The 26,390-nt window shown below is 42.1% G+C and overlaps 1 protein-coding gene across 10 annotated transcripts in view; it reads right to left on the reverse strand.

Moving 5' to 3' along the window:
• The window catches only part of KIF13B (kinesin family member 13B), a 112,049-nt gene that overhangs the window by 80,292 nt on the left and 5,367 nt on the right, over positions 1-26,390 (reverse strand). For all 10 annotated transcript variants that reach the window (XM_015859718.3, XM_015859716.3, XM_015859712.3 and 7 more), the window contains one exon: positions 21,523-21,616. In XM_015859718.3, coding sequence (XP_015715204.2) covers positions 21,523-21,616 — 94 coding nt within the window. The remainder of the gene's footprint in view (positions 1-21,522; positions 21,617-26,390) is intronic.

Below are 26,390 nucleotides of genomic sequence, written 5' to 3' on the forward strand. Positions count from 1 at the left end.
TTTCACAACCACTTCCCAAGAAAGAAACTGTTCATAAAATCATAGAATTTAGGTTGGACGGGACCCTAAAGATCATCTAGTTACAATTGTTTGGCTTTTCAGGAAACTTGGTTGTAATACAATAGCTTTACATGAAGAGAGTAATCAATCACCTAGAAACTGTGCTGGTTCCCACTGCCAGGAATGATTAATATGAAACACACATGCAGGCAGTACAGAAAACACAGTAATAGCTCACATCTCACTGCTGACACTGTGCTGTGGCCTTGTAAAATATTAATTTGTTAAAACTGCCGCTGCTGTATAAGAGGGAGGAATTTACTCTTGGAATAGCTTCTGGCCTCAGAGTACAGGAGTAGTTTTCACATCCTTCAAAAAACCTATAGAAAAATAAGCTTTTGTAATCTGCCAATTCTGCACTAACTCTGTAATTAAAGATCAGAAAGAACTCAGCAGTTCAGAGAATCCATCACATTTCCTTGCTGTATCCTGGTATAATTTGTTGCTCAATACTTCTGATTCTCCCTCCAGGTATCATAGAATCCTTAAAGGCCACCTGGTCCCACTGTCCTTGCACTGAACAGGGATACCCAGAGCTCCATCAGTGCCCAGAGTCCCATCTAGCCTGACCATGTGCATCTCCAGGGACAGGGTATCCACCTCACCTCTGGGCAACCTGTACCAGTGCCTCACCACCCTTATTGTAAAAGACTTTTTCTCATAACCAGTCTAAATAGTTTCAGTTTGAAACCATTTCCCCTTGCCCTATCACAAAAAAACCTGCTAAAGAATCTGTTCCCTTATACACAACACTTCTAATGTTACTAAAAGGCTGGAGTTGTAAACAAATGCTGTGTAATTTCTTTATGAAGTAAATGCATGTGTAGCATATGTTTGCGCTGGCTCCTGTTATATTTTGGGCACACTACGCTACAAAAAGTTTGAATTCTAGTAGTCAAAAACCCTCAAACATGATGAAGAAAACTTCAACTCTAACCTCAACTGTGAACTCATGCTTACCTCCATGCCCTGCTCTTCTCTTCCACAGCAGCCTCCAGCACTAGATCCTTGCCAGCAGCAATCAGCTGGTTTCACTTAAGCTTCTCTTTTCCTTTTCCAGCTCTCTGTTTAGGATACAGAGTGTGGTATGTGCCGCGTGGAAAAGTGTTTAATATTTTGTGGTCTCTGTGATTATTTCCAAAACAATACAATAATCCATTTGTCTCACCTACATTGCTGAGACATTTCTTCTCCTAAAACTCACCTTAAGGTGTTATCAAACTTGTCAGTTCCTGATGCCAAGTCTGCGTTGTGAAGAAGCTATTTTAAGCCTGCAAGTGAAGGCTACAACCAGCTGCTGGTATTCATAAAGAGTAACAAGATGTAAGGCTTTAATATGCACTGAGGGGCCAAATGATGGCTTCTCCTGAGTTCTTACTTTGAACTTTGAGATTCCCTGCTGGCTGTCTTGACAAACTTTTGCTTTTTGATGCAATTTGTAGCCTGCTTAACTGCGATTCATATGGGACAGCATATGCAAAAGTACTTTATATCGCACAATCATGATTTAGCACTATACACAGCAGTGTCTCCACAAACAATAATAAAAGCAGATGTTCCTCCCCATATCTCTAGTACCACTTTAATTAAACACAAATATCACCAAGGAAAGCATTAGTTTTGCTAAAGCTAAACCAAATTTAGAGATTACAAACATTCTACATGATACCTGCAGTTCATTTTGAATTACAAAGAGCAGTGGCACAGGTTGGCAGGAGGAGTCCCATCCCTGGAGGCATTCAAGGTCAGGCAGGATGGAACCCTGGGCTGTCTGATCCAGTGGGTGGCAACCAGCCCACGGTAGGACCTGAAACTAGATGGGCTTTAAGGCTCATTCCAATCAAAGCCATTCTGTGACTGCATGATCTATGTCAAAGAATAGGCAGCTATTGGAATTTCAATGGATGAAGGAGATCTACTTCTGTTCAGTTTGAAAGAGTTCGCCTAATCATCCATACTTTGTTTTCCTAAATCAAGGAGACACCAGACCAGTCTGAGCAGCTAGTAGCCAAACACCAAGTTTTCTCCTAGCTTGAAACTGCACAAAGCAGCTAATGCTTAACCCACAATACTTGTATGAAGTGACAAAACAAGAACCATTAATCACATATGCACATCTGAAAATGCCACTGCTGGACTCCACGGCTACTGGATCACCCCTGAGAACTCACAAAGCAGCTTCCTAGTTATATTGGAAAACCCCATCAAACTGGCTGGGAGAATAACATGGAATTTGAGAGTCAGCTGTTCCCCTTTCAATTTGTATCATTACTGGATAAAATGTTTTGCAATAAGAAACAGTTTGTAACCAAAAACATAACATCCCTCACAGGGAAGGAAAGAAACAGCCTTCAAGCTTGCATGCTACACAGTGCAAGCAGAGGAAAACAAAAAGTCAGCAGTTGTAAAAGACCACTAAGATCATCCAGTCCAACCCTCAACCCATTACCACCATTCCCACTACATCACCTTTAAATGGATTCCAGTTTACTTTCCTTCTTCTGCACACCCTTCATTACCTGTGTGTGATACTTACGCCCACTTCTCACCATCAGTCCTAACAACACAGGTTGAAAACAGCTCATCATTTGGATGTGCTTCTCTCTCCCTCCTCCTGCCTGCAGGAAACACGGAGGAAGCAGCAGTTTGCGGGCAGGTGAGGAGATTACCCGAGGTCACCTGCCCTAGAAGAAAGCCTGTATTCCAAAAGGAATGAGTTGTTAGCAGTTGTTTCCCCCAAAACATGGCCCTGAAAGCAGTGGATAAGACTCCCATTCCAGCATTTTTTTGCAAAGGAAAAGCACCTAGTAGCTCGCTTTGATAAAAACCACTCAGCACATGTGAAATTAGTATCAGACGTTCAGATAAAAGCCAGTGGACATCACAGGAACTAAATATAACAGATGACAAAGTATATAAGAGGAAAGAGGAGCAAAGGGAAATTCATATCAAGATCACATGTTCCAGCTGAGTAAGTCCCCGTAAAATCAGACTGCAGCACATTGCCTTGTTGTCCTTAGCTACTGCTTGATTTTAACAGATAAGCTGTCATACCCAATTTGGGGGTTACTTAACCAGTATTTCCTTTGTCAGAAGCACCTTCAGCTATGAGGCATTAAGGCATCAAATTCTCAGCTACGTACACACGATTATTTTTCTTCACAGACAAATACAGCCTTGGGAGAGCTGTGCATCTCTCCTGCATACAGTCAGCAAAGCACAAAGAAAAGGCAATGACCTGTCTGGCAAAGTCAGTGAGAAGCAAACCTCAAAACCACTTTATTTTCTAGATCAAAGACTGTTATAGGAGAATAGAACAGAAAAGGATCAAGGTCACTTTAAAACATAGACTGAATATCAAGCAAATATCAAGTTATTTGACAGCGTTTAAGAAAGGAATGAACTCAAGAAGCACTTGGAAAATGCTGTCAGACACAGGATTTGATTTTTGGGTGGTCCTGTGTTAGCAAGGAGTCGGACTCAATGATCCTTGTTGGGTCCTTTCCAACTTGGGATATTCTGTTTCTTTCACGTGACTTCTTCATCTGGCTTCCATACCAGGCCACACATTTCTGCCATTCTGCCTGCCTCTAAAAGACATGAAACTAAACATATACAGAAAGGACATACTAAAATCCATGTACTTAAATACAGAGAGGAGAATGATGGCAGCTTTTAGGTAAGTCACTTCTGTTCCATAATCAACTTGACAGTATTCCTTTAACCTCATTACTGCTCTGCAGCCAGTATAACAAAACAGACAAGACGTCTAATTACCATAATTTGGTGACTCTGGCTTAGAAAATCCTTAAATGTTCACTCATGCAGCTGATTGAATGAGTTTGCCCAAGCATAACCACAAACACAGAAAAAATGATGAATATTCAATTTTGTCATTTGCTGCTACAAAAACAGGACACTCCAATAATATTCCCTTCTACAGGTAACTGTTATCACCGTACTAGAAGCGTCCCTGCTCTCAGAATATATAATCCATGGTTTCTTACAATGGTTTGAGTTGGTAGGAGCCATAAAGGCCATCTGTCCCACTCTCTGCACTGAGCAGGGACACCTACAGCTCCATCAGTGCTCAGAGCCCCATCCAGCCTGACCTTGGCTGTGTGCAGGGATGGGGCACCACTGCCTCTCAGGGCAACCCACAAGGACGTACGGATGCAGACACTTAAGGGGTTGGTTTAAGAACAACGATGGATAAAGGAAATGTAAAGAAGTGGATCCTCATGAAGTCATCACAGCCAGTTTCTTTTGTGTAATTAACAATCGATTGCAGCTTCTTCTCATACCTCACTTAACAGCAGTGCAAAGTGGAGTTTGCCACCCTATTTCCCTGTTCACAGGACTTGGGTTACCAACATGAGCTGCTGCTGCCAGATCAGGTATGGGATGAGAAGAGTGTTTTTCTCTTTGCCACCAAACTCTGGCTATCGCACTGTGGGAGAGAATGGAAGACAGAAATGCACTGCTGATATCGTGCTGGTTAATAGAAGTGCAAAGAGCCTTACCTAAATACTGCCAATATAAATCAAAAGGTCCACAGCATTCAAGCCATAAATGAACATTTATGCAAGGCTGGAGCAGCATGAAGATATGCAGGTTCACTTTCTTGGCTGATATCACCATGCAGTGCCAGGTGTGAGCATGATACTAAAAGCAGAAAGGCTTTGAAGCATTCAGAAGTCTGCACAGAAGGAATTCAGACAGATACTTGGCACACACAGGAGAGCTTCCAACCCCACTGCTGATGTTTGGCTGGCTGGTAAAAGCAAGCACCTGAAGAAACTTTCCCTTGCCTGTCTCTCCCTCCTTATACCTTTATTTTTTCCCTTGAACTTTGATTTTCCCATCAGCAATTGGATGACTGAATGCTCCCAGAGGAAAAGTTGGACTGTGCAATACCAAACATGTAAGTTTCCATTTATTGTTCCACAGAATAAGAGGAAAATACAGCCTCTCCAAGTACAACATTGTGTTTTAAACATCACATTTGCCTTCCAGAGTTGAAAGGGAAAGAAATCTGGTTAAAGCATGACTTGCAAAAAGAAAGGAAGGGAAAATATGTTACAGGCATAAAGCTGCATTGTAAGAGATTGCTTGAAAGGCTGCCAACGCTGCGATTCCCCACAGCTTCTTTGTAAGAAATACACTCTGCAAACTTGAGGAATACCTATGAAATACCTACAAACTTTCAGGAATACCTGAAAGGAATACGTAATACTATGATTTTTAGCCACCATACAGTTTCAAATAGGATTCTGATACCAAAGGTTTTTAAAACCCTGAAGCTCTTCTGTAAGATCTGCTAAGCTTGTGGCAAGTCCAGTGCTCCCTTCAGAAACCAGATCATTCACTTTGCCCAAAATCACTGAGCAAACCCAACAGAGATTAGCAGCAACAAAAGTCAGATCTCTTCCCATCCTCACCAAGTTATTTTGTTCCAATGGGGATGGTCTCATAGTCTCGTGCGGGTTGGTCTTCAAGTTCAAGTGCTAAGCTCTACATCAGGGTTTTATAAAGCCTGGGTTTGTGGGTGTATCTGTCACCTGGCTCAGCAGCATTAGCTCAGGTACCTGTTTTATCAAAAACCACACAGCTGACTCACAATGGTAGGATTTGAATGGGATGCTTCTCTTGCTTTTTTTCTATTTGAAATAACAGAAAAGCATTGAGAGTCTCTTGAAGGCTCCGGCATTGTTCACCACTGAACGGATTTGATAAAGGGGAATGGTAACTCATCCAAGGCTGCATTTGTTGGCAGCAGACAGAGCTCAGAGGCCTCCTTTATCTCCCTCCCTGCTGCACAGTTTATTGCCTGTCATGCCAGTCTCAGGCAGAGGCTTTCACAACACAAGTCATTTTGTCTTCCATTAAGAGCTCTAAAAAGAAGGCAAGAGTAGGGAGGCTTTATTTCTTAGGACCTGTAACTGCGCACTGCCTAACACCAGAGCAAGCCCCTCTTCCAGCCAAACTGATGTAAAGGAACATTAAAACTGAATCAGTTCAATGCACCATTTACCTTCTGTATCTGTACTACAAGCACACAGCACCGTAAAATTATTACCTATCATATCCTTGCCATATTCAGAGATGTTAATGCTAGACAGGCACTAAAGCGAGGCAGATTAAGCTGACCATTTAACACTAGCTGCATCATCACATCCCCAGCTTGTGCTGGGCCACCAAAGCTCCCTGTAAAAAGGGCATTGCTCCAATAGTTTGCACCCGCTATTAAAAAAGGTATGCATCGTTCCTATTTAGTATTTCATAGAAGCACAGAGTGGCTTGAATTGGAAGGGATGGGACCTTAAAGCCCATCCAGCCCCAACTCCTGCCATGGGCTGGTTGCCCCCACCAGCTCAGGCTGCCCAGGGCCCATCCATGGCCTTGGGCACCTCCAGGGATGGGGCACCCACTGTTCTGGGCAGCAGTGCCCAGGACCCTTAAAGGTCATGTAGTCAAACACCCCTACAATGAATAGAGACACCTATAGCTCCATCAGGTGCTCACAGCATCCACCACCTCCTTCCACCACAATAAGCAGCCTGCGAAGAGCAACAATAAAGTTTCTATCTAAATGAGCTCCTCAACCACTACTGATTCAAATCCTCATAAAGCAAAGTAGATAAAGCAGTGATTCATGAGATAAGCATATAACTTGGGTTGGTTCTGTGTGCAAGGCCTACCTTTAATTACCAGAAATAAGAAGCTATAGAGCCAACAAACAGGAAAACAATTCAGCCTATCATGCTTTCTCAGCATATGGGAAGATGAATTTTGGTTTCTCTATGAGTGAAGAAAAGCACAGCCAAGGAGGATCACAAACACCTTCGAACTCCTCAGCACAGCATTAAGAGGTGCTTCTAAATAGAGGCACTTTGAAAAAGAAGGAATCTGAGCCATGAAAAGCGAGTGTTTACAGGAAGGAACCTGCTCTGCCTGGATCTCACTGCTGTTGAAGCAAAGCCCCTTTGAAGTTCTCGGTGCCTGCATTGTTCCAACTGTTAAATGGTAAAACAAACTTTCCAGGGGGGTAAAATACAACGCCAAGACTTACAGCTACGTAGTAGCTCCAGGGAGAAAAGGCAGCCAGCAGGCAGGGGTGTCACGTACTCACTTCCCTCTGCTGATTCCATGAAATATTCTGAGTTATTGGTGAAGTAACTCCAATTATAAAAACAACAGCATCTGTGGTCACATTAGGTATGTGCATCAGCCAGAGAAACTGTCCCCAAAAAGGGAGAGCCACCCAAGATGACAGAAGATGCTGTTGTGTAATTCCCGGGTAGTGTTAAAGGTTGGGGTTGGCCTTCTGTAACTTAAGTAGGCACCATCTATTTGGACATTCAGTGGTGGAAAGGTGCTATACAGATGTGCTTCAGAGGTACAAGTACAGGTAGCAGAAGCTTATGTCCATCACATCTACAGGATACACAACGTGATGCACTGGCACAGGTTGCTGAGGTGGTGGATACCCCGTCCCCGAAGGTTATAAACACTGGTTAAGCGTTTCAGGTTATAAAGCATTCAGAAAACAACCACACTGCACAGAAAAGAATCATAGAGTCATCAAGGTTGGTAAAGACCTCTGAGATCCCCAAACCCAACCCCAGCCCACCCCACCATGCCCACATCCCTCAGTGCCACATCCCCATGGTTCTGGAACACCTCCAGGGATGGTGACCCCACCACCTCCCTGGGCAGCTGTGCCACTGCATCACACATATGCGTGCTCCACTTGTCTTAAGCCTAATGAAAATACATTCTGCACATATAACATCAGTGGTACAAAACAGAAGTGGTATCAAAACGAGAGCTGTCTGGAGGCCCTTCCACCAGTTCCCATGCCTTTAAAAGGATGAATAACTTGGATTTATGTACTAGCAGCAAAAAGAAATACCTCTTCCACTGATGAAGCCAACAGTTTGCTTTCTCATGTCTGCACAACATGTCGGCTGGATGAAAAGAAACACGATGACTGGGCAGAGGAAAAGAGGTACCTCCTGAACCAGCCTCCACATTGCACATGCAGAATCCATTTAGAAATGGGTCCTGTTTCACTCTCAGGGATGACTACAAGCACACAGAACACACAGCAACAAGTAATTCTGTCAGGTTTGCTTTGTGTTAAGAGCATCTCAGTCATTTGGTCAATGATAACGCCATGGCAAAAGCACACGGTCTAAGGTGAAGTTCTGAGGATATTTTGGGATCGCATCTATTACACAAACACCTTAAACGGGGAAAATCCTCTTTCTTCAGCATTCATATGCACCACAGCTATGATTCTTGCAATGTTTAGCACATATTATGAGAAAAAAGCAATGAAGCTATGAAGCAAAGTACTGCAAAAGAGAAGCTATAATTTGAGTATATTCACTTGGTTTAGCACTGAAATGATTCCCTACAAGCAAAAGACTCACAAAAGAACAGGCTACAGCAGATTGGAATTCAAAGAATTAAACAGAGGTCTCCTTTTAAAACAGCATTCAAAAGGATCTGAATTTCAAACTAAATGTTAGCTCTTTGAATGGTATGCTCTAAATCACAATTAAAGTATATTTAGCGATTGCTTCAGTGTATGATTTCTGGTCCTTTCCCAGTCTGCATAAATAGATCATGTTTGAGCCCAAATGCAAATTCATTCTATTTCATTTCATATTCCTGTGCAAACACACTAATTAAAAATGTGCTCAAAACCTTCAGTCACAATCTAAATCACAACCACTTGCAAAACAGCAAAGAGGGTTAAGTTATGGCCACTTCATTCATCTCTGTGCATTTATTTCTAACCAACTGCATACATACAGGGAGGACAGCAAGAGACATCATGTTTCATGATGCTTCCCAAGCTGAGTTTCCAGAGCACGGAAGTGCTGGATCTTTGCCACACAAGAAATTTGTCGTAAGATACACAAATGAAATACCAAAGGATCTCCTATCTCCAGTGCTGAGGGAGGCTGAAACCTCCGCCTGCCTTCAAAGCTTGTCTGTGTGGGGGTCAGTGCAGTCACAGCTATGAGACAAGAAACAAACATAACTGAGGGAAAAGCATTCAGCTTGGGATTTCTTCAGGTCCCATTCCACATGGATGCATCAGCTGAGTTTTAAATGAAAAACAAAACACAACAATGTCAACATCTCAAAACCATGACTTGCTTTGTAGTCTCTGGATGGATGTTCTATTAAATATAGTTTATCAAAAGGTTAAGACCTGCATCTTTATAATAACGTCTTTCAAATTATGTTACAATTACCTGCTGACATCACTACAGCCATGAAAATGAACCTGTCTCAGTTTCCACATAATTACGGATACAATTATACAGTGACAGCAGGTATTTATATAGAGCGCCGTCGGCTCAGTTACCACATCTCAGTAAGGCAGGTGTTTTCCAACGTCTACCACTCTGAATAAGCTCACTCAAAAGCACACAAACAACTTATGGTGGTGGGTTTTTTAATTTCTTTTTATGTACAGAGCAACAAATTACCCTTGAGTGCTTCAAAAGCCACTTGGACATGATCCTGGATAACCAGCTCTAGGAGGCCCTGCCTCACTAAGGCAATTGGAACTGGAGACTTCAAAGGTCTCTGCCACCCTCAACCAATTGTAAGCAGTAACCTCCACCTTCTGGAAGGGAGTTGGTGGCATGGCCTTACCTGGGAGAGCACCACCCTAGAAATCTCGGCACAGAGAACGAAAGTAAAGGTATGAGGAAACACCTGATCACAAAGCATACAATATTTACTTCAAGAGCTGTCATGTTTAACCCAATGGCAGAAACAGGTTCCCCAGGGAAGAGGCCACAGCACCAAGCTTGCCAGAATTCAAGTGCCTGGACAACAGATCTTTGTGTGGTCCTGCATAGTCAGGAGTCATGGACTTGATGATCCTTATGGGTTTCTTCCAACTTGGGACATCCTATGATTCTATGGTTCTGGCTGGGACAGAGTTAATTTTCTTCCTAAGGGCTCATGAGATGATGCATTTAGATTTCTGATGAGAAGAATGTTGATAACACATCAGTGTTTTAGTTGTTGCTCAGCAGTGCAGAGCAAAGGACTTCTACTCATGCTGGCTGTCCAGCAAGGAGCCAGCAAGGAGGGGACACAGCCAGGACAGCTGATCCCGGCTGACCAAAGGCTATTTCATACTATATGACAATGTACTTAACAATGAAACCTGGGATGAGGGGAGGGGATTGTTGGGAGTGATGACATTTGTCTTCCCAAAGAACTATGACATGATGAACCCTGCTTTCCTGGCAGCAGCAGAACATCTGCATGCCAACAGGAAGCAATGAATGAGTTTCTTGTTTTGCTTTCCTTGTGATCTTAACTCATTAAGTTCTTGCACTTTTACCTTTCTGATCCTGTCTTCACATGTATGCCTCACTACACAAGCACAAGACTGTTTGTCATCACCAGAGACTGGGTCTACTCCCAAAACAATGACAGAGTGCTGCAGCAATGATTCAGCGTGCAGAAACGCACTTACCCTGGATTGCTCACACTACTGTAGCTATGATTGCTAACCCAGTGTTGGGCATGCTGCAAAGCGCTGTTTCTGCTATTAGATTAAACTCTTAGCAGCAGCAAAGAAGGTATTTAAGTACTGCATGCAATAGCCTTGCAGACAGCAGTTGCATGCTGGGGCAAAGCAAGGATGTAAGGTTTTAGCATGAAATTACCGCGTGACTTACTCGCTCCTGTGGGCTGTATAGTATGGAGGCGGTAGGGATGCTTCTAAGCCTCAGCTGGCATCAAAGTGGTTTCAGTAAATTAGCAAATCAACCAGATAACTGCTTCCTCCCAGATCCATCCCTATTTCTCTCTGCCACAAAATTTGCATGTGCTTATTCTATTTTTTTTTTCTCCACACCTACAAAGTGTTTCATCTTTCTGCTCCGCACACTATATATAATCTTCCTTCCTGTGGTACCACGGTTGCAAAGTCATCTCTCACTGAATCTTCACAAAGAAACCAAAACTATCAGATGGAGCCTTGCTGGAGAAACGCCAAGGAATTCAGAAGAGCAGAGAGCCTTCATATCAGGAAAGGAATAAGAAAACTGACATGGCACCTTTTAATCAGAGTTATTCATATTCAAGTTGTTGATTTTTAAAGTACATTTTTAGCAAGTATAAATAAAATTCGTATCTTAAATGTTTAAATAATGCTTTAAAAAAATCAAAGCTGGAAACTGTTCATTCCTGAAGGGCTATTCAGATAAAAGCTGGGGGGATATCCTGTTTCTTCATTTCACTAATCTGATCAGCACAGCAGAGCTACTTCTGCTGAAGAGCAGAACAAAATGCTGGCAGAAGTTTATGAACCCCGAGGAGAAAGAAATAAAATGTATTATGCTCTGCAAAGGGCTAAAAATGAAAGTATGTGCAACTTCCCTACTGTAGGGTTTCTTTTTGTCACTCCAACAATACAGAGGCGCCAAGTTCTGGCCCAACTGTGCTATGTGACCTAATTTAAACCTTCTTACTTTAGATACCAGCCAAAAAAAAAAAACAACAACACAACAATCCAGATTCAAGGGGCTGCAAATGGAGACAGAAAAAAACACAAAACAGAAACAACTCTATGGTGACTTCTTTCAGTCAAGTAAGAAGTGCATTGCAGAGCTGAGACAAACCCCAAATCCCCCCCAGCAGCCCCTGCCCTTACCAGACGTCCATTCCTTTTCTTCCCAGACACACATAAGTGTCAGCTCTTTTCCTTTGCATTCATTTAGCTATAAACATCACAACTTAACCTGATTGCTTCTCTCCTTGAAGGGATGTTCATTGGACTGTTACGCTTTGCATTTCTGCAACGTGGTATATCCTTATCAAAGCTGTCAAGAGTTAAATGCACTGATTGAAATTATATTATTCAATACCACACATTCCATGGATATTCAACCTTTTGGTTTGCCTCGGCCACAGAGTGAAGAGGAACTATCTTCGGCCTCATATAGGCAGGTCACTCTGAAAGGAATGCCACCTTCCTACAACTGATAACATTGTTTGACAGAGCAAATTCTCACTACGAAACACAATTTTTTAACATAATCATCACCATTAGCTCTGCATTTTCTTCAGCAACGAACAAGAGCCTGCATGCTGTGCTCATAAAAACCTGAACTAGTGGAAGTGACCCACTATCACTGTCACCACTGCTGAAACACACCACCCACTGCCTCACTATGCTCACACCCACAGCTTGGTCTCCATCAAAGCTCTGCAAGTGTCGATGAATGTCAGCGGGTGCCTTTTTTTTCCTGCATGGAGGAATTCAGTGACACACCTTTGCTTCACCTGCACCTCCAGGTCAGATGCCATTGTGTCAGAATGCCCCTCCACTGCCATCTGTCACACTGCAACACAACATGATGAGCTATTGGTGGGATGGCTCAGCTTCTACAGCCATACTACCAACCCTACTAACCCTACCTGGGCTGATGTTAAGGGCCAACATAGTAAAATAGGAGGCCTTACCTTCAGAGCAGCCCTCATAAACTATGTAATATAATTAATAATATAATTCATATACATAAGCAACAAAAGATTTTAATTCTTAGTATTTTTTATCAGAAAATCAAAAAGAGAGCAAAAAAAACAATAAAAACAGTGGAATATTTGACCTTTTTAATGAAGCTTATGAACCAGTTTGGTTCAGTGGCAGTGGTTTCAATTCTGACTGAGTTCTCAAAGTGCTTGTCAGAGATTTTTGATGAAATTCTACTTTTCCTGTTATTCACCATTGAGAAAATCTGTTCACAAATGTATGTACTGTCAAAAAGTGGTGGCATAAATAAGTCCAGACTATGGACGGAGGGATATTTCTCACTGCTACAGCATGGCTTATAAAAAGTCCAATATAGAGACATGATCAGATTTCTGAGTTGAATGTCTAAATGCATGAATGTTCCATTTGAAAATCTGCAGTTCGTGTATTTAGGCTACATGAAAATGGAGTCTCAAATATATATATATATATAAAAAAAAGAAGATAATTATTTAGCAATCATGAAACCCGTTCTCAAATTCCTTCACCAAAACAGAACACAAGGCATAGTTTTATCTGTTCACAGAGTGTGCTTAGCCAATGTATCAAAATGCATACAACTACTTGCCATAACTTGAGTTAGCCCTGTGCCTCTCTGTGCCCTGGCTTCAGCCCAGGTAGGGTTAGTAGCACACTCACGTTTGGTCAGTGCTGAGTGATGGCTGCACTGAATGCTGAACTCATACCATAACAGCACAAGAGAAGCCAGCTTTATTCTGCCCCAAGTGTCCAAAAGAATGGACGAGTTATTATAAGGTAAATTAGAACCAGAGGAGGATTGTTTAGTATCTCTTAAATAAATAAAAATGCAACAACAACAAACATTTAGGGTGCCTCTAAGAGGAAGCCACAAAAGCCATATTGCTGTAGCATTTCCAGGAAGAGCAGCCATTCCAACCCATAAGGAAGGGTGCTGCCCATGCACCAGCAGCAGGTGCTGCATTCCTGCAGGCCTAGCTCATGGAAAACAAAAACGATACCTACAAGATGTTGATTGTTGATTTCTCCTCACAGGAGGAGGTGAGAAAACTGCCTCTCTGTCTTTACCATCTGAAATTAAAATAGGTAAAAGAGTATTAAGTAGTAAAGCAAATCTTGAGGTGTGAAGGTAATTGCAACTTTCCCTTCCCTTACTGTAAAAACTTCAAATTGAAGATAAAGAGAAATCATCCTCTCTGCATTCAAAACTGTTAATTCCAGTTTTACAGTGTTATAAGATGTTGGCAGAGCCAGGCTAAGTGCTTTAAAGGTAACTGACCACCAATTGTGTCAGCTTTTGAACTTCCAACTCTAAAATTGCCACCCTTACAACAAAGAAAATAATCAGAAGTAACCTCAAACAGATGCAAACAGCTCCAAATACTTGATCAAAGTTCTTTAGGTTCAAGACAATAACACAGTAAAAGGTACAAGGTCTCTCCTTTTGTTTGCTTCCCATAACAAGACAATAAATAGTTTAAAAAGCTAAGCCTGGCAGTTTTCATATTCCACTTTCCAAAACTTAAGGAGTTGGGGAGAGTGTATATGATACTGCTTAGATGTGCAGGATATGCTGTAAAAGCTTTGCTGAACTACCAGCTCCAAAATAATCCTGCAGGGGCATGATTCTGACCACTAAACCCATTTTACAGCCTTACCTCATGAAGAGCTGAGAATTAAGATGGAATCATTCCACAGATGTGCTCACAGCCACAGCATCCATTCACAGCACTGAGGGAGGCCTTGGGGTTGCCCTCCTACCCTTGTTCACGTCTCAATGCAGTTTGCAGCCACTGGGCCACGCTCCTATCTGAATTGAATCTATTTGCTTTAAACAGGAAATACACTTTAGCGCCTTTAAGTCTTGTGCTCAGTTATCAGATTAACGTGAAAAATAAGTACTTCAAACCTGGAGCTCAGCTTTCATTGTCTATCCTGTGTTTTGTTCTGCTTATGCTATCGGAACACAATTTGTTGGTTTCACTTCCTTATTTTCATACATTTGGCCAGTTTTCTATATGCCACGATATGCCATGTATATTTATTTATTTATTTTTAACACAGGGAACTGACCCTCACTACTGGTAGAAAGTCACAATGGGAAGGAGCTGCAAATTGGTTTCTATTTGCAGCACGACTCCTCTCTCCTTAAATAACTCACAGTCAGAAGCCTTTGCCAACTCCAGAGAAGTTTATGTGGAGGACAAGCTGCTTAGTAACTATCAGCATCCACTTCCAAACACTGTCTGCAGGCAGGTCAACACTGCTAAGGCTACTCCAGAACTTGCTGCTTGACTACATGGCCTTTTAGTTTAGCAAAGAATTAAGGCTACAGGTACTCTGTAGATGCACTAAGTTCATAGAAAAAGCCAGAAGTTAGGAAGCCAGGAAACAGAAGTTGAAGGCTACATTTCTGTGTCACATGGCATGTGATTCAAATTAATTCTTCATCTGTTACCTTAAGTCTTCATTGCTGGATCTGCAACAACTGGGTAAAGCTTCTCTCATATAAGCAATATAAGCAAGGGATGATTGCTAGCAGTGTTGTGGTTGCTTAATTCTCCCCTCAAGAGGACACAGCTCAGGTTAAAAAGAGCTTTCACTTACAGCATGAGCGCAGAGTTTATAAACAACAGATAATCCCAATTTGCTACAGCTACATTGGCCATAACGGGGTAGAAATAAGTGAGCGTGATCCAACTGGAGGGCAAGGAACAGTCTTTAAAACAGCTGTCAACACAGTCTCACTGTTTAATTTCCTTGAACAATATAAAACAGGATCAAGTTCTTTTTTAAGCACACTGAGACACACGCATGCTAGAAGAACAGTTAAAGTTCTGTTAACGTTTCTGTTTACATTGGGAATTTGTGGATGGTTTCTACCTTGTATTTTGCAATTCAACATAGATGGCAGCTGAACGTAGTCCAGCTTTAAACCTTATGAAGAGCAATGTGCTCCACAGTCTAGTTTTATATGACATCCTACACTATAAAGTGATAATACACTGAAAAAGTAATGGTTTTACCTGAATTCTTTCAACAATTTAAGGCCTTCCCTCACCAGCTCTCTTCAGTAACCTGCAGCAATACTGACTTGCGGTAGATCACCACAAAAAAAGTCATCGTTTTAAAGAATAACACCATGCATGAAATGAAAGTTGCATGCACAGATGCAACTGAACTGCACAGAGTCAGCAATATAGGAAATCTCAGCACCTCTTTCGCAAACATTCGTTTCCTCCGAGCTGTCATGCACTCACAAACCACCACTATGGGTGCTGGGAAAGGCAGGCTTCCCTTCCTTCTGCATGTCAGCTATCAGTCTGGGGAATACAAGCACACCCTCTCCCTCCCCCACAACTTCCTGGAACATTTCTGCATTATGAAACATCGCAGAGATGTGTCCTCTGTGAGACAAAGCTGAACTAACATCTAACCCCAAAATTTCAGTCTCAATTATCATAGAATCATAAAATCGTTTGAGTAGGAAAGGATCTTTAAAGGTCATCCAGTCCAACCCCTGTGATGAAGAGGAATATTTAACGCAAGCCTGTAGCTGCATGGCAAACAACTCTTTCTTAGCTTAAGGGGGTAACACAGCCAACTCTGCCACTAATGTAGCCTCTATGCATTCACATCCCAAGCTGATTTGTTCCAATCCCATGCAGTTTAACACAGCAGGAATTAACACAATGCCAGGAATGATGCAGAGGCCAAGGAGCATGCAGCACAATGAGCTGTCAACCGTCTTCAAATGCAATAATGTTTCTCCATTTAAACAGCCTTGCTGTCAAACAGCAACCACACCACATCGTGCAAATACTCCACCAAGCTCAATATTCAACTTCTGGTTACATCCAACAGCTGATCCTTCTAAGTACAATGTGTGAACAGCTGCGGACCTTTACATAAAACACTGCCTAAGATGAGGCAGCTCTTCAAGTGGTTCCAACCTACCATCAGGCATAGTTCTGGTGTGTTTTTAAAGGTGTATGTTTGGTGGCCCTGCTAGGCAGGGGGGTTGGAACTACATGATCCTTGAGGTCCCTTCCAACCCGGGTCATTCTGTGATTCTGTGATGTATTTTTCCAGTGATGCATACCAATAATTGCCTCTCGCTGCTTTTGTATGGGTAAGGAGTTTTGCAGGTTCACTCTGTGTATAGCTCACACACTTTCCTCGTTTACTGATTAGGCACATCCTTTCCAAAGGCAGAACAACTGCATCCCTAAGCACTCCTGTAACCACAGATTAGTTTTAAAAGTCAAAGTGTTCCCATTACTTCTAGCGGTCAGCTTTTCCAGTCTGTATTTATAAATAAACACATGAACACATATATAATCATGCCAACATTTCCTCCCTGGGCATCATGGATATCTCCCTGCTGTTCCAGAGGTTACTGAAAGAAACACTTAATTGCACCAATACAATCAAACGCTGCAGCCCAGACAAAAAGGATCGCTGTATTTCCCACTTTAGCTAAGTCTTCTATTGCAGTTCTTGCCTACCATGCTGCGTATATCAAAATGATGTGCTGCAGTGGCACAGCTGCCCAGGGATGTGGTGGGGTCACTTTCCATGGAGGTGTTCAAGAAACACAGAGATGTGGCACCGAGGATCACAGATTAGTGGGCACAGTGGGGCAGGGTTGATAGTTGGATGTGATGAACTTAGAGGTCTTTTTCAACCTTAATTATCCTACAATTCTCTGTGCAAGCTTTACCACATCACTATCCAGGCATTTCCCACATGACTTGCTACATTGAGATTAGCATTTTCCATAGTTTCCAGGAGAGCACACCATCAGCAGTAAGGCAGAGTGACCACCCCAGGCTGACCGCAGCAGAGGGACCCGCAAGTGCCACCTTCTAGCAGCTGAGCAAAGAATAGGTGAAAGTACACTCTGATAAGATCTTGTTTAGTTCTAAATAGACTTTCTGAGCTTGGCAAAAGCTCCGTGCATTGTAGCCATTATTTAGCATTGCTTGTAGGCATTTTATAAACTTTCCAGTTCGATTACAATGCAAAGCTTGGCTCAACAGATGGATTCTAATTTTCACTGCAGGACCACAGCAGTAGTGTTTGACAACTGATAAGCCCTCACAATCCTTCTTATTTTTTTTTCTTTTCCTTTTTTTTTTAATTTAGAGGTTGCATACATTCACAGCTATTCATCCAAGTGCATGCTTGACGCTTCAAAATGAATGAACAGATGGCACTTGGTCCTTGAGACTCCCTGATTCTTGTATTCCAGTTCCATTTTTCAACTCCTAGGTCTTGGACAGAATTGTTTCGCTTGGTCCTAATCTTCACTTCTTCAAAAGGCTTAAAGGGCTCTTTAGCTTTTAAGAGGAAAAAACTCTTCAGTCCAAAGCTGAAAGATTTAACACACTTAGCTGTTATTCCAACCCAAATGCTGTCTCAACTCTGGAACTGCTCTGTTGCATAGAAGTAAAGCATCTACAGTAAAAAGTAAAGCAACTGCAAACCACAAATTAAGACAAGAGTACACGGAAGTCAGCATTCCTTTAGTCTTTTTCATAGCATATTCACTTAATAAAAAGGCTCAAAGATGGTTTGTCGGGAAGATTAATGCTTTGTTTTACAGATAGCACAACTCACGCACAGGCACGTGGCAGACGGATACACAACCAATTTCAGAGCATTTCTCAATTACACACCAATTACAGCTGCACTTGCAGTATATAATACAGTCCTTCTTCTCATTCCTCAAAATAACTCTTTTTTCTTAGTCTTTTTAATAGGTCTTCTTTGGAAAGTTAACAATTACAGCATGAGCAAATAATTAAAAGAAAGGTAAATTGCAGAACCTAAAGAAATGTTTTTCAAAAGGATTCACACAGGCATTCCAATTGTGTTGTAGGACTTACCTACTCTTTTCAATCTGAATCAGTTCACACTCTCTTTCAAGCCCTAGCCTCTAAATGATAATATCCTGAGCAATCCTTGCAGTGCACAGTAAATCCGGTGTTGATGAACCTGAACCCTGACATTTGCAACAGAGAGAACAGACAGCTACATAAGGTAAAAGAAAAATAAAAGTAGTGGTCAAGTCGTGCTGATGGTGCTGCTCATTTAGACTGACTCCCTGGAGGTTCATATAACCTCGAAAGAGGAGATGTTGATTTAAGGAGGTCATCTGGGGAAACTTGTGACAAAACTCCAGGCTCTGCAGCAAATAATGTTAGAAAAGCAACCCAAGAAAGGCTGATCACTTCAGTACAAGAATCCACCACTCAACCAACCCAACCTCAATATTCCAAGGGTAGGAACATGGCCCACTCAGCATGGAGGTCATCCAATTCCACAACTGATCCTTTGTACAAGATCAAATTACTGAAACCAGTGCAGCACTAATTAGAATCACTCCATGAAAGAAATGGATTCACTTCTCTGTCTCAAGAAAGGTCGTTTCTTGGTGAAGGAAAACCAACAAGACACAAGATTTATGAAGCTGTACAAAAACTTGCTTCCTTTTTTTGCAACCAAGTGTTTTATATGCATTTGTTAATCAATCCTCAAGTCCCCAGAGAAATGTGAAAACGTTAGATTCAGTTTGTAGACACAGAAGAAAGTGAGGCTGACCAGCTGCCACCTGGATTTTCAAACAGTTCCTTAAGTTTTAATGGAAAACCTGAAGAAGCCAGATTCTTTTTCTCAAGACCTGAAATGGTTCCAGCAGCATTTGCATCAACACCATTTGCTACGTCCAAAAGTCAGGTCTCACACCTCAAGTTAGGGATCTTCAAAATACATGAGATAGGGAGATAGGGAGAAGGCTTTTCTGACATTATTTGCAGATGGACAGACATATTACAAAGAACTCTTTAGCCTGCAAGAAGTGCTCTGGGGAGATGGGACAAACAGACACAACCGTGGCCCTGGATGTTTTGCTTACTAAGCTTGCTATTTATGCACCTACCCATCTCTCAAGCTTGGTCTCTACTGGAGAGGATGGAAGTGGGAAAACATGTCATGTTTCCAAAAGTCACAGGCTGTTTTTACAATTTTAGCTCGCAGCCAGAGCACAGCTGAGTCATACACAAGCATGGATGGGACAGCACAGATTTCTATCTCTGCAATCCTATCCACAGTTCCCAAACTGACCATGGCATCTTAATGAGAAATTAAGATAAGCTGTTAAGTTTTCTTTCAAACGTATCCTGCTTGCATTGCACGCCCTTATGGAGTTTATTTACAATACTACTTTTCTTAAGCCAAAAACAAATACAAACTAACCCTTGATATGCTACTTAAGATATCTCTGATGGAGCTGCACAAAGACAATTTAGTGGGTGCCCATCTGAAGGGTATCACATTATGGGTAAGACTGATCTATATCCTCACTACTCCAGTTATGCTTCTGAGACTTGTTGTCACAGTGTTTGTAGTCACATCTTCCACGCACTTAATGGGCCTCCACTTTTCTCTCTTTTATTAATCACCCCATATAAATTTACTGTGCTTGCTGCTTAGATTAGCAATGGGTATTTGTGAAAATGCAAATGAGCCATTCTTCAGCCTGGCATGCCAGTTTCTCACACAGGACTCACCATCTTGTCTGGGAAGTCCACGCCATTGCCAAATGATTCCTCCCTTGCCAGGGGGCACAATTTGCATGACGTATTCTCTCCTGACTACACTATGAACATTTTATATCTGTAACAACGAACTACGCAGCACTTGCTTGGTCATCGTGCTTTAGAGAAGCTCTGAATAACATTCTTCATACCACTAAAATGGCCTTTGAGAATCTCATTTACCTATCATTTTTTTGTGGCTTGAAAGGCTCACATCAACACAGGTATTTGTCAGCTGAACAAAGCACGTGTTTCTGGAGGAGGCAGATATTAATGCCAACAAAAACACTCCACCCCACACAGCCATTTTTAGGTACCTTCTTAAAGCTCCAACCCCACTGTCTATAGCAAGTTGTTTGGCTACTGTCATTAAAGCATCTATTGCCCTCAATTTTTGCTTTTCCATGTATTACCACTTGAGGTTTATAAAGTTTAAATTAGCAGAATACTTTCACTAATCACTGGCATGCTGTGTAGCTTCACATGACAAAACTATGATATGCTGCATTTAAACAAAGCTCTTTTGTGTGTTTAACTGAATTTCTCACTTCTGTCACCCTTAGCACCACATCCCCCCTATTTTTCCTCCCAGAAAAGAGACCATGATTGATTATACAAGCCCAGCAATGGGATCTGCCTTTTCCTGGACCCCTGTTACTTTGTTTCACACGTACATTCTTCACATTTCCTCCCCTTGCAAACAAGCAATAAATTAATTGGTCCCAACCTTAACCCTAACAAACATTACAGGACGTCTCACAGTAGTTTAACAAATTGATGCCAGTTCCTACACAAACTAGTCCCTGCCCTCAGCCACCTCTCCAAGTATTGTGATGCATGCAGTGTCTCGCTGGCAAGACCCTCCTAGAGCTACACCTCTCCATCACGTTTCTATTCCCCTTCTCACACACTGAATACAAGCCCACTATGAGAAAATTAACCGTCAAGTTTTATTTCATTCCAAATTGACGAAACCCTGCCCAAATTATTTTTGCAGATTTAAATATCTTCAGTCCCATAATAGCATTTGAGAACAAATGAAACAGTTCACAGACCAATTAATTGCCAGCACATTGTTCATAGCAGGAAGCAAACATTCGTTTTTAAAATGAAGCAAGTACTTGGTTATCAAAGCATCTTGCCAGTACAGTAAAGTCAGCCTTACTTTACAGATGATGTTAAGTACATAGCAGAAAGAATATACACATGTAATTTACTTAAACTGAAAGCCCTCTATCAAAGCTTCGGTTGTTTGCCTCATTTAATTTACGAAACCTGACCTTCCTCATTCAAAAATCTTACCTGGCATCTCCTTTTGAAAGGTTGGTGTTTACAGGATGAAGAATAACCTTGTTTGCATCCACATCCACCACACATTTTGTATGCAGATCGAGCTCTATAAAGAAATGAGAAAGTGTCAAGTGCCGCTCTTAAAGCACTAGGATTATACACACCATTACTTCCTCCAGACACCAAATTTATTCATGCAGCCTGACAGCCACCCATCAGCTAGAGAATAGAAACAGGACTATTGCCAAATTCCACTTCTAGAGATATTCTACCGGGATGGATTTTGTCCAGCTTTAAAGCATGCACTCTTTTGAAAACAAGAAAGAGCACTTGGGTTTTTCTGAAGGACAATCAGCACATACAAGGCAGTATGAAATTTCTTCTGGGGAAAGAACCATTAGGCACGGTACCACTCTGACAGCTCTTCTCATTGCTGTCTCAATGCCTCCCGCTCGGAGGAAAGGCTGCCCCTGCCATCTGCAGCACGTTTCCCTGGCCACTCTTATGCTGCTGCAGCACACCATGCCAGCTGTCAGACCCGGGGCACCTGCTCACTGAAATTCAAGTCCCATCAAAAATAATTTAGGTATGAGTGTGGAGAAAAGGGCTTATCCTTCCCAACGGGCTGCAAGCCAGCTGGAAAGCCCAGCTCTTCCAAATGATGCTAAGCAATGGGATGTATCCTGTGAGTATGAAGAATAGCTGGAATGGATGAGAATTCTTAGCTGTAGAGGCAAGGGAAACAAAATAAAAGCTTCACATAACACTGACAACTGCCCAAGGCATCCACCCAATGACAAATGGAGTTAGATATAAAAGAACAAACAGCCGCTGGAAACCAAAATCACTTCCTACAGACATAGGTCTGAGCACAAGGAATCCACTCCTATCTTCTAAGGTTCCAATACAGAACTTGGAAAGTGCACCCAAATGTTCATGCCTACAATCACAACCCATGAATCACACCCAGCGAATGCCCAATGTTCTCACGTGCTGTGATAAAGGGAGGCTACGCACAATAACCTCCGTAGGGAGTTCAACACCCCACCTCAATCACCAAAATATGCATGTCTAATTACATTAATTATAATCCTGTTCCTCCTTCACCTCTACTCTTTCCTTCTGTGTGACCTCTACATGCTCATTCACCTTACAGTACCTTATAAACTCAGATGGCAAATCTCTCACACAGAGACCACACAGATCTTAATTTATTGTATGGCACTTTGCTGGCTTCTCACTACTGTTAAATGACATAGGAAGAGGTAGTTTCTCTCATTGGCTTTTTGTTGTAAGAGATGTTACAGGTCTTCCACTATTTGAATGATAACAAAGAAAGCCAAAGCTCAAGCTTACCAGTCACATGAAACTCCACTTCTCTCTGAACTACTCTGTTATTACACTCTGCTTTTGTGGAAGGAAGAGTCAGACAAGTTTCAGAAGCTGATGTTTATTTTAATGTCTCTCCACACCCTGAAAGTCGATTTACCTATCATTAGTATGTAATACACGCTTCCTTAGTTCAAAGTATATTCTTCATACATCCCAGATCCGACACACCACTATCTCGGTCTGGCTGGTTAGTGATTAACATTCCGTATTGCAGTGACCTGCTTTTCCTCAGCCATAGAAGAAGGCTTTTACATGCTACTTCCCTTATGGAAAGCACAAGGCACGTTCACTCTGTATACAAGTCCTGTACTCCAGGAGGTTTAGAGATGAATCTGACAACAGCCACTACCGCAAACTCTATCGTAATTTCCACCTCGTTAAGTCTTCATCGTTACTAAAGCAAGTTAGACTCACAGACAGATTATCTTCCTCTTCTCCTATGAGCACACAGGTACCCCACCCTTACTTTTACTAGTTTCAGTATCTCCTAGGTAAGGAGCGCACTTTCTGCCCCTGAACAACAAGGAAAAGAAGGATGTGCCAAGGTAAGAAGATAAGCAGACACATCCAAAACCCACTGATGAGTTCATCTTGCAGCAAGGACTCGTTTGTCAGGGTTGGGCAGTATTGTTTCTTTCCACTGCAGACACAGATAAGGCAGCCTGGAATTCAGAAGAAGTGAAAAGATGACAGAGATGGCTCACAAAGTCAAACTTCAGACATTTATCACAGACCCTGCAGCTCTATGTTCTCATCCTTATACCAACAAGACTTAAAATCTCACCCATCATTACTGCTAACCTTCTTCTACCTTCAGTCATCACCAAGCAAACACAATCAACTACTCGTCTGCTTCATCCAATCAAGAAACCAATCAGCTAATTGCTACTGGAAAAATGGAAACTAAAACTCATCTCAAGAAACGTGTAGTGCAGGAAAAGTCTGTCAGAGCTTCGGCATAAGAGAATTGTGACATCCATAGTAAAAAGGTTTTATCTTCATCACTTTTCCACAGTTACATTTCAGAGCTGTGGAAGCATTAAGCACAGCCAGGCTAAGTGCAAGACTAACATCTGGATGTTGTGTTGGGGGATATGATTTAGCTGGGAAGTATTGGTGATGGTTGGACTGGATGATCTTCTAGGTCTTTTCCAACCTTGATAATTCTGTGATTCTGTAATTGTTAAGCCATGGGCATCCAAGCTACTCGCAGAGTCTCCCCACTGACTTTGTATTTCACTTATCAGAAAGAGGGTCTCCTTCAAACCCCAGCTTTTCTCTTGACCACTTCTCTTGATTTTTCAGCTCCTCACAAAAATGACAATAAAAATTCAAGCAGTGCAGATCTTAAAGTGAAACCCCACACATGCAAATCTTAAATGACTATGATAACCCTGAGTGCCTGCGATAAGCCTCACAGGCGTTGCAAAACAACCTACCACCAACAAAAACACCACCACGCCATCCGTGTCCTCTGTAGTTCTTCACTAGCCTAAGAAACTTCACGTGCATCAGACAAGGAAGAAAAATGAGAAAGGGAGAGAGCAGGAAAAGCAGACCCTGGAGCAATGTACCACCGTAACTAATGGTGGATTCAGCAGGCAGGCAACGTGATGGTGCACTCCCAGCGACAGGTAGGAGTTTCCATTCCTTCTCTAATAGCAGTCACGCCTCTGGTAATCATAAACTCAGCACAGCACATTTTCCACTGCAGTGTCAAGAAACATGAGCAGAGGTAGAACTTTAAAATGTACTGAAATAGGCCTGGGGCAGAGACAAAGAGTGTATGTGAATCCTGGAGGACAGGGAGAGGAGAAATACTTTGGAAAATCCTGGGTATTTTCTACTCTAGAAATTCTCCTCTTTCATTTTCAGATCAATCAGAGAACTCTCTTCGTAAATGGGCTGCAAAGAACAATGACATTGGTTGGAAATTGAGGTTCCCAACTCACTCCCTCTGGTACAGGTCTGGAATCAAACCCAGTGCACGCTGAAACCCCCTGCACTGCCCTGAGGTCATACTGGAGGTATTTCACCACTACCTCAAGAAATCATCTCACAGCCATGGCCAGCAAAGCAAATGATCCCAGCTGATAGCCCTTCCCCAAGTCATCAAGGGCCGTCATTTCCATATCACCTTCTCCATCAGATTTCAATTGAAGAATCTCCTGTTTCTGAGGACAGATTTTTCAGCCCTCTTTTTGACCCCAGAAACAAAGATGCAAACCTGGCACTATAAGGCAGGTTGAATAAACTTGAAGCAGAACTCTCCTGGTCCCACTGCCAGATGTGTGGGGCAGCTGCACCCGCACTGACACCTCTGTTATCTCAGACACAGCACTGACGTACAGAAAGGAAACCATGAAAGGCTTAAAGAGCACATAGTAAGCTCATAAGTCAAAACTGGTCCTAAATGCAACAGCTCAATATAATCTCCTGTAGAGACAGAGACAATAGAAATTTTACTTTTTAAATTGCCAGTAGATTTTCAGGAGCTTAACATTCCCTTGAAGGCCAGACATGGATGACTGCAGTATGAATCTTCAAGCTGCGCTGAATAAGGAATTGCACTCAGTTCCTTTTGCCTTTTCCAGTCTGAAAAAAGCAAACAGGAAGATCACTCGAAAATGTTTAAATACTAATTTAAAAATATTTAAGGGTTTAATTTATCATACACTAAGTGAAAGCCAACTAAAAAAGAAAACAGAGGCCTTTGTTTTTGTTGTTGTTTTCTCAGCAAGCTGAAAGCTGGCTCAAACACAACAGGTCCTCACATCTCCCTGCCAGTGTTTGTTGCGTTAGAGTGACTTCTCTCTTTGCCCTTTGCTATTCAGAAGCCAACATAAATAAAGGCAAAACTAACTGACCACACAACAGAGAGTGAAAATAACTTAGATCTAAATGACCCTGCTAAGAGCTGAAAAGATGCTGTCAGCCTAAAAGCACTCTTAGGGCAGTCATTATGAGCTGTACTGACTTATGAGTTTGGGACAAAAATGCAGTAATTTGAGTCGTCCCTAATGCTTCCCAACACCAAGTCAAAGGAGGTGCCTTTCAAGCTGCTCTGCTATACATTCACTGAGCAAATATCATTCATGAAATTTTCAGTTTGCGGCAATTAGAAGTCATCAAATATGCATGAGTACATCTGGAAGGGCACACAATACTATCTTGATGATGAGGTTGAAGTCAACTCAAACACAAGAGCACACTGAATGCAAGCGAGCTCACCTCAGTTGTTAACGCTACCTCGTCCAAATGGTAACGAGTTTATTTCACCTTCTGCTGTTGCATTTTCTACACGAGGAGACCTTGCCCAATAGCTGTGCTGAAGGCACAACGTGTATGTGGTCATTCACCTTACCCACAGGCAGTGCTGCTGCTGCACAGCGCGTGATGACTGAGGACATACAGCAGTTGGGTGACTCTGAGATGCAGCAGAGCTCGGAGGAAGCTCAGCACATAACTCTGGGCTGCTTTGTTTCAGG

Source organism: Coturnix japonica, chromosome 3, assembly GCF_054131305.1.
Source record: "Coturnix japonica strain WE chromosome 3, WE-NBRP24, whole genome shotgun sequence".
Taxonomy (NCBI): Eukaryota; Metazoa; Chordata; class Aves; order Galliformes; family Phasianidae; genus Coturnix; species Coturnix japonica.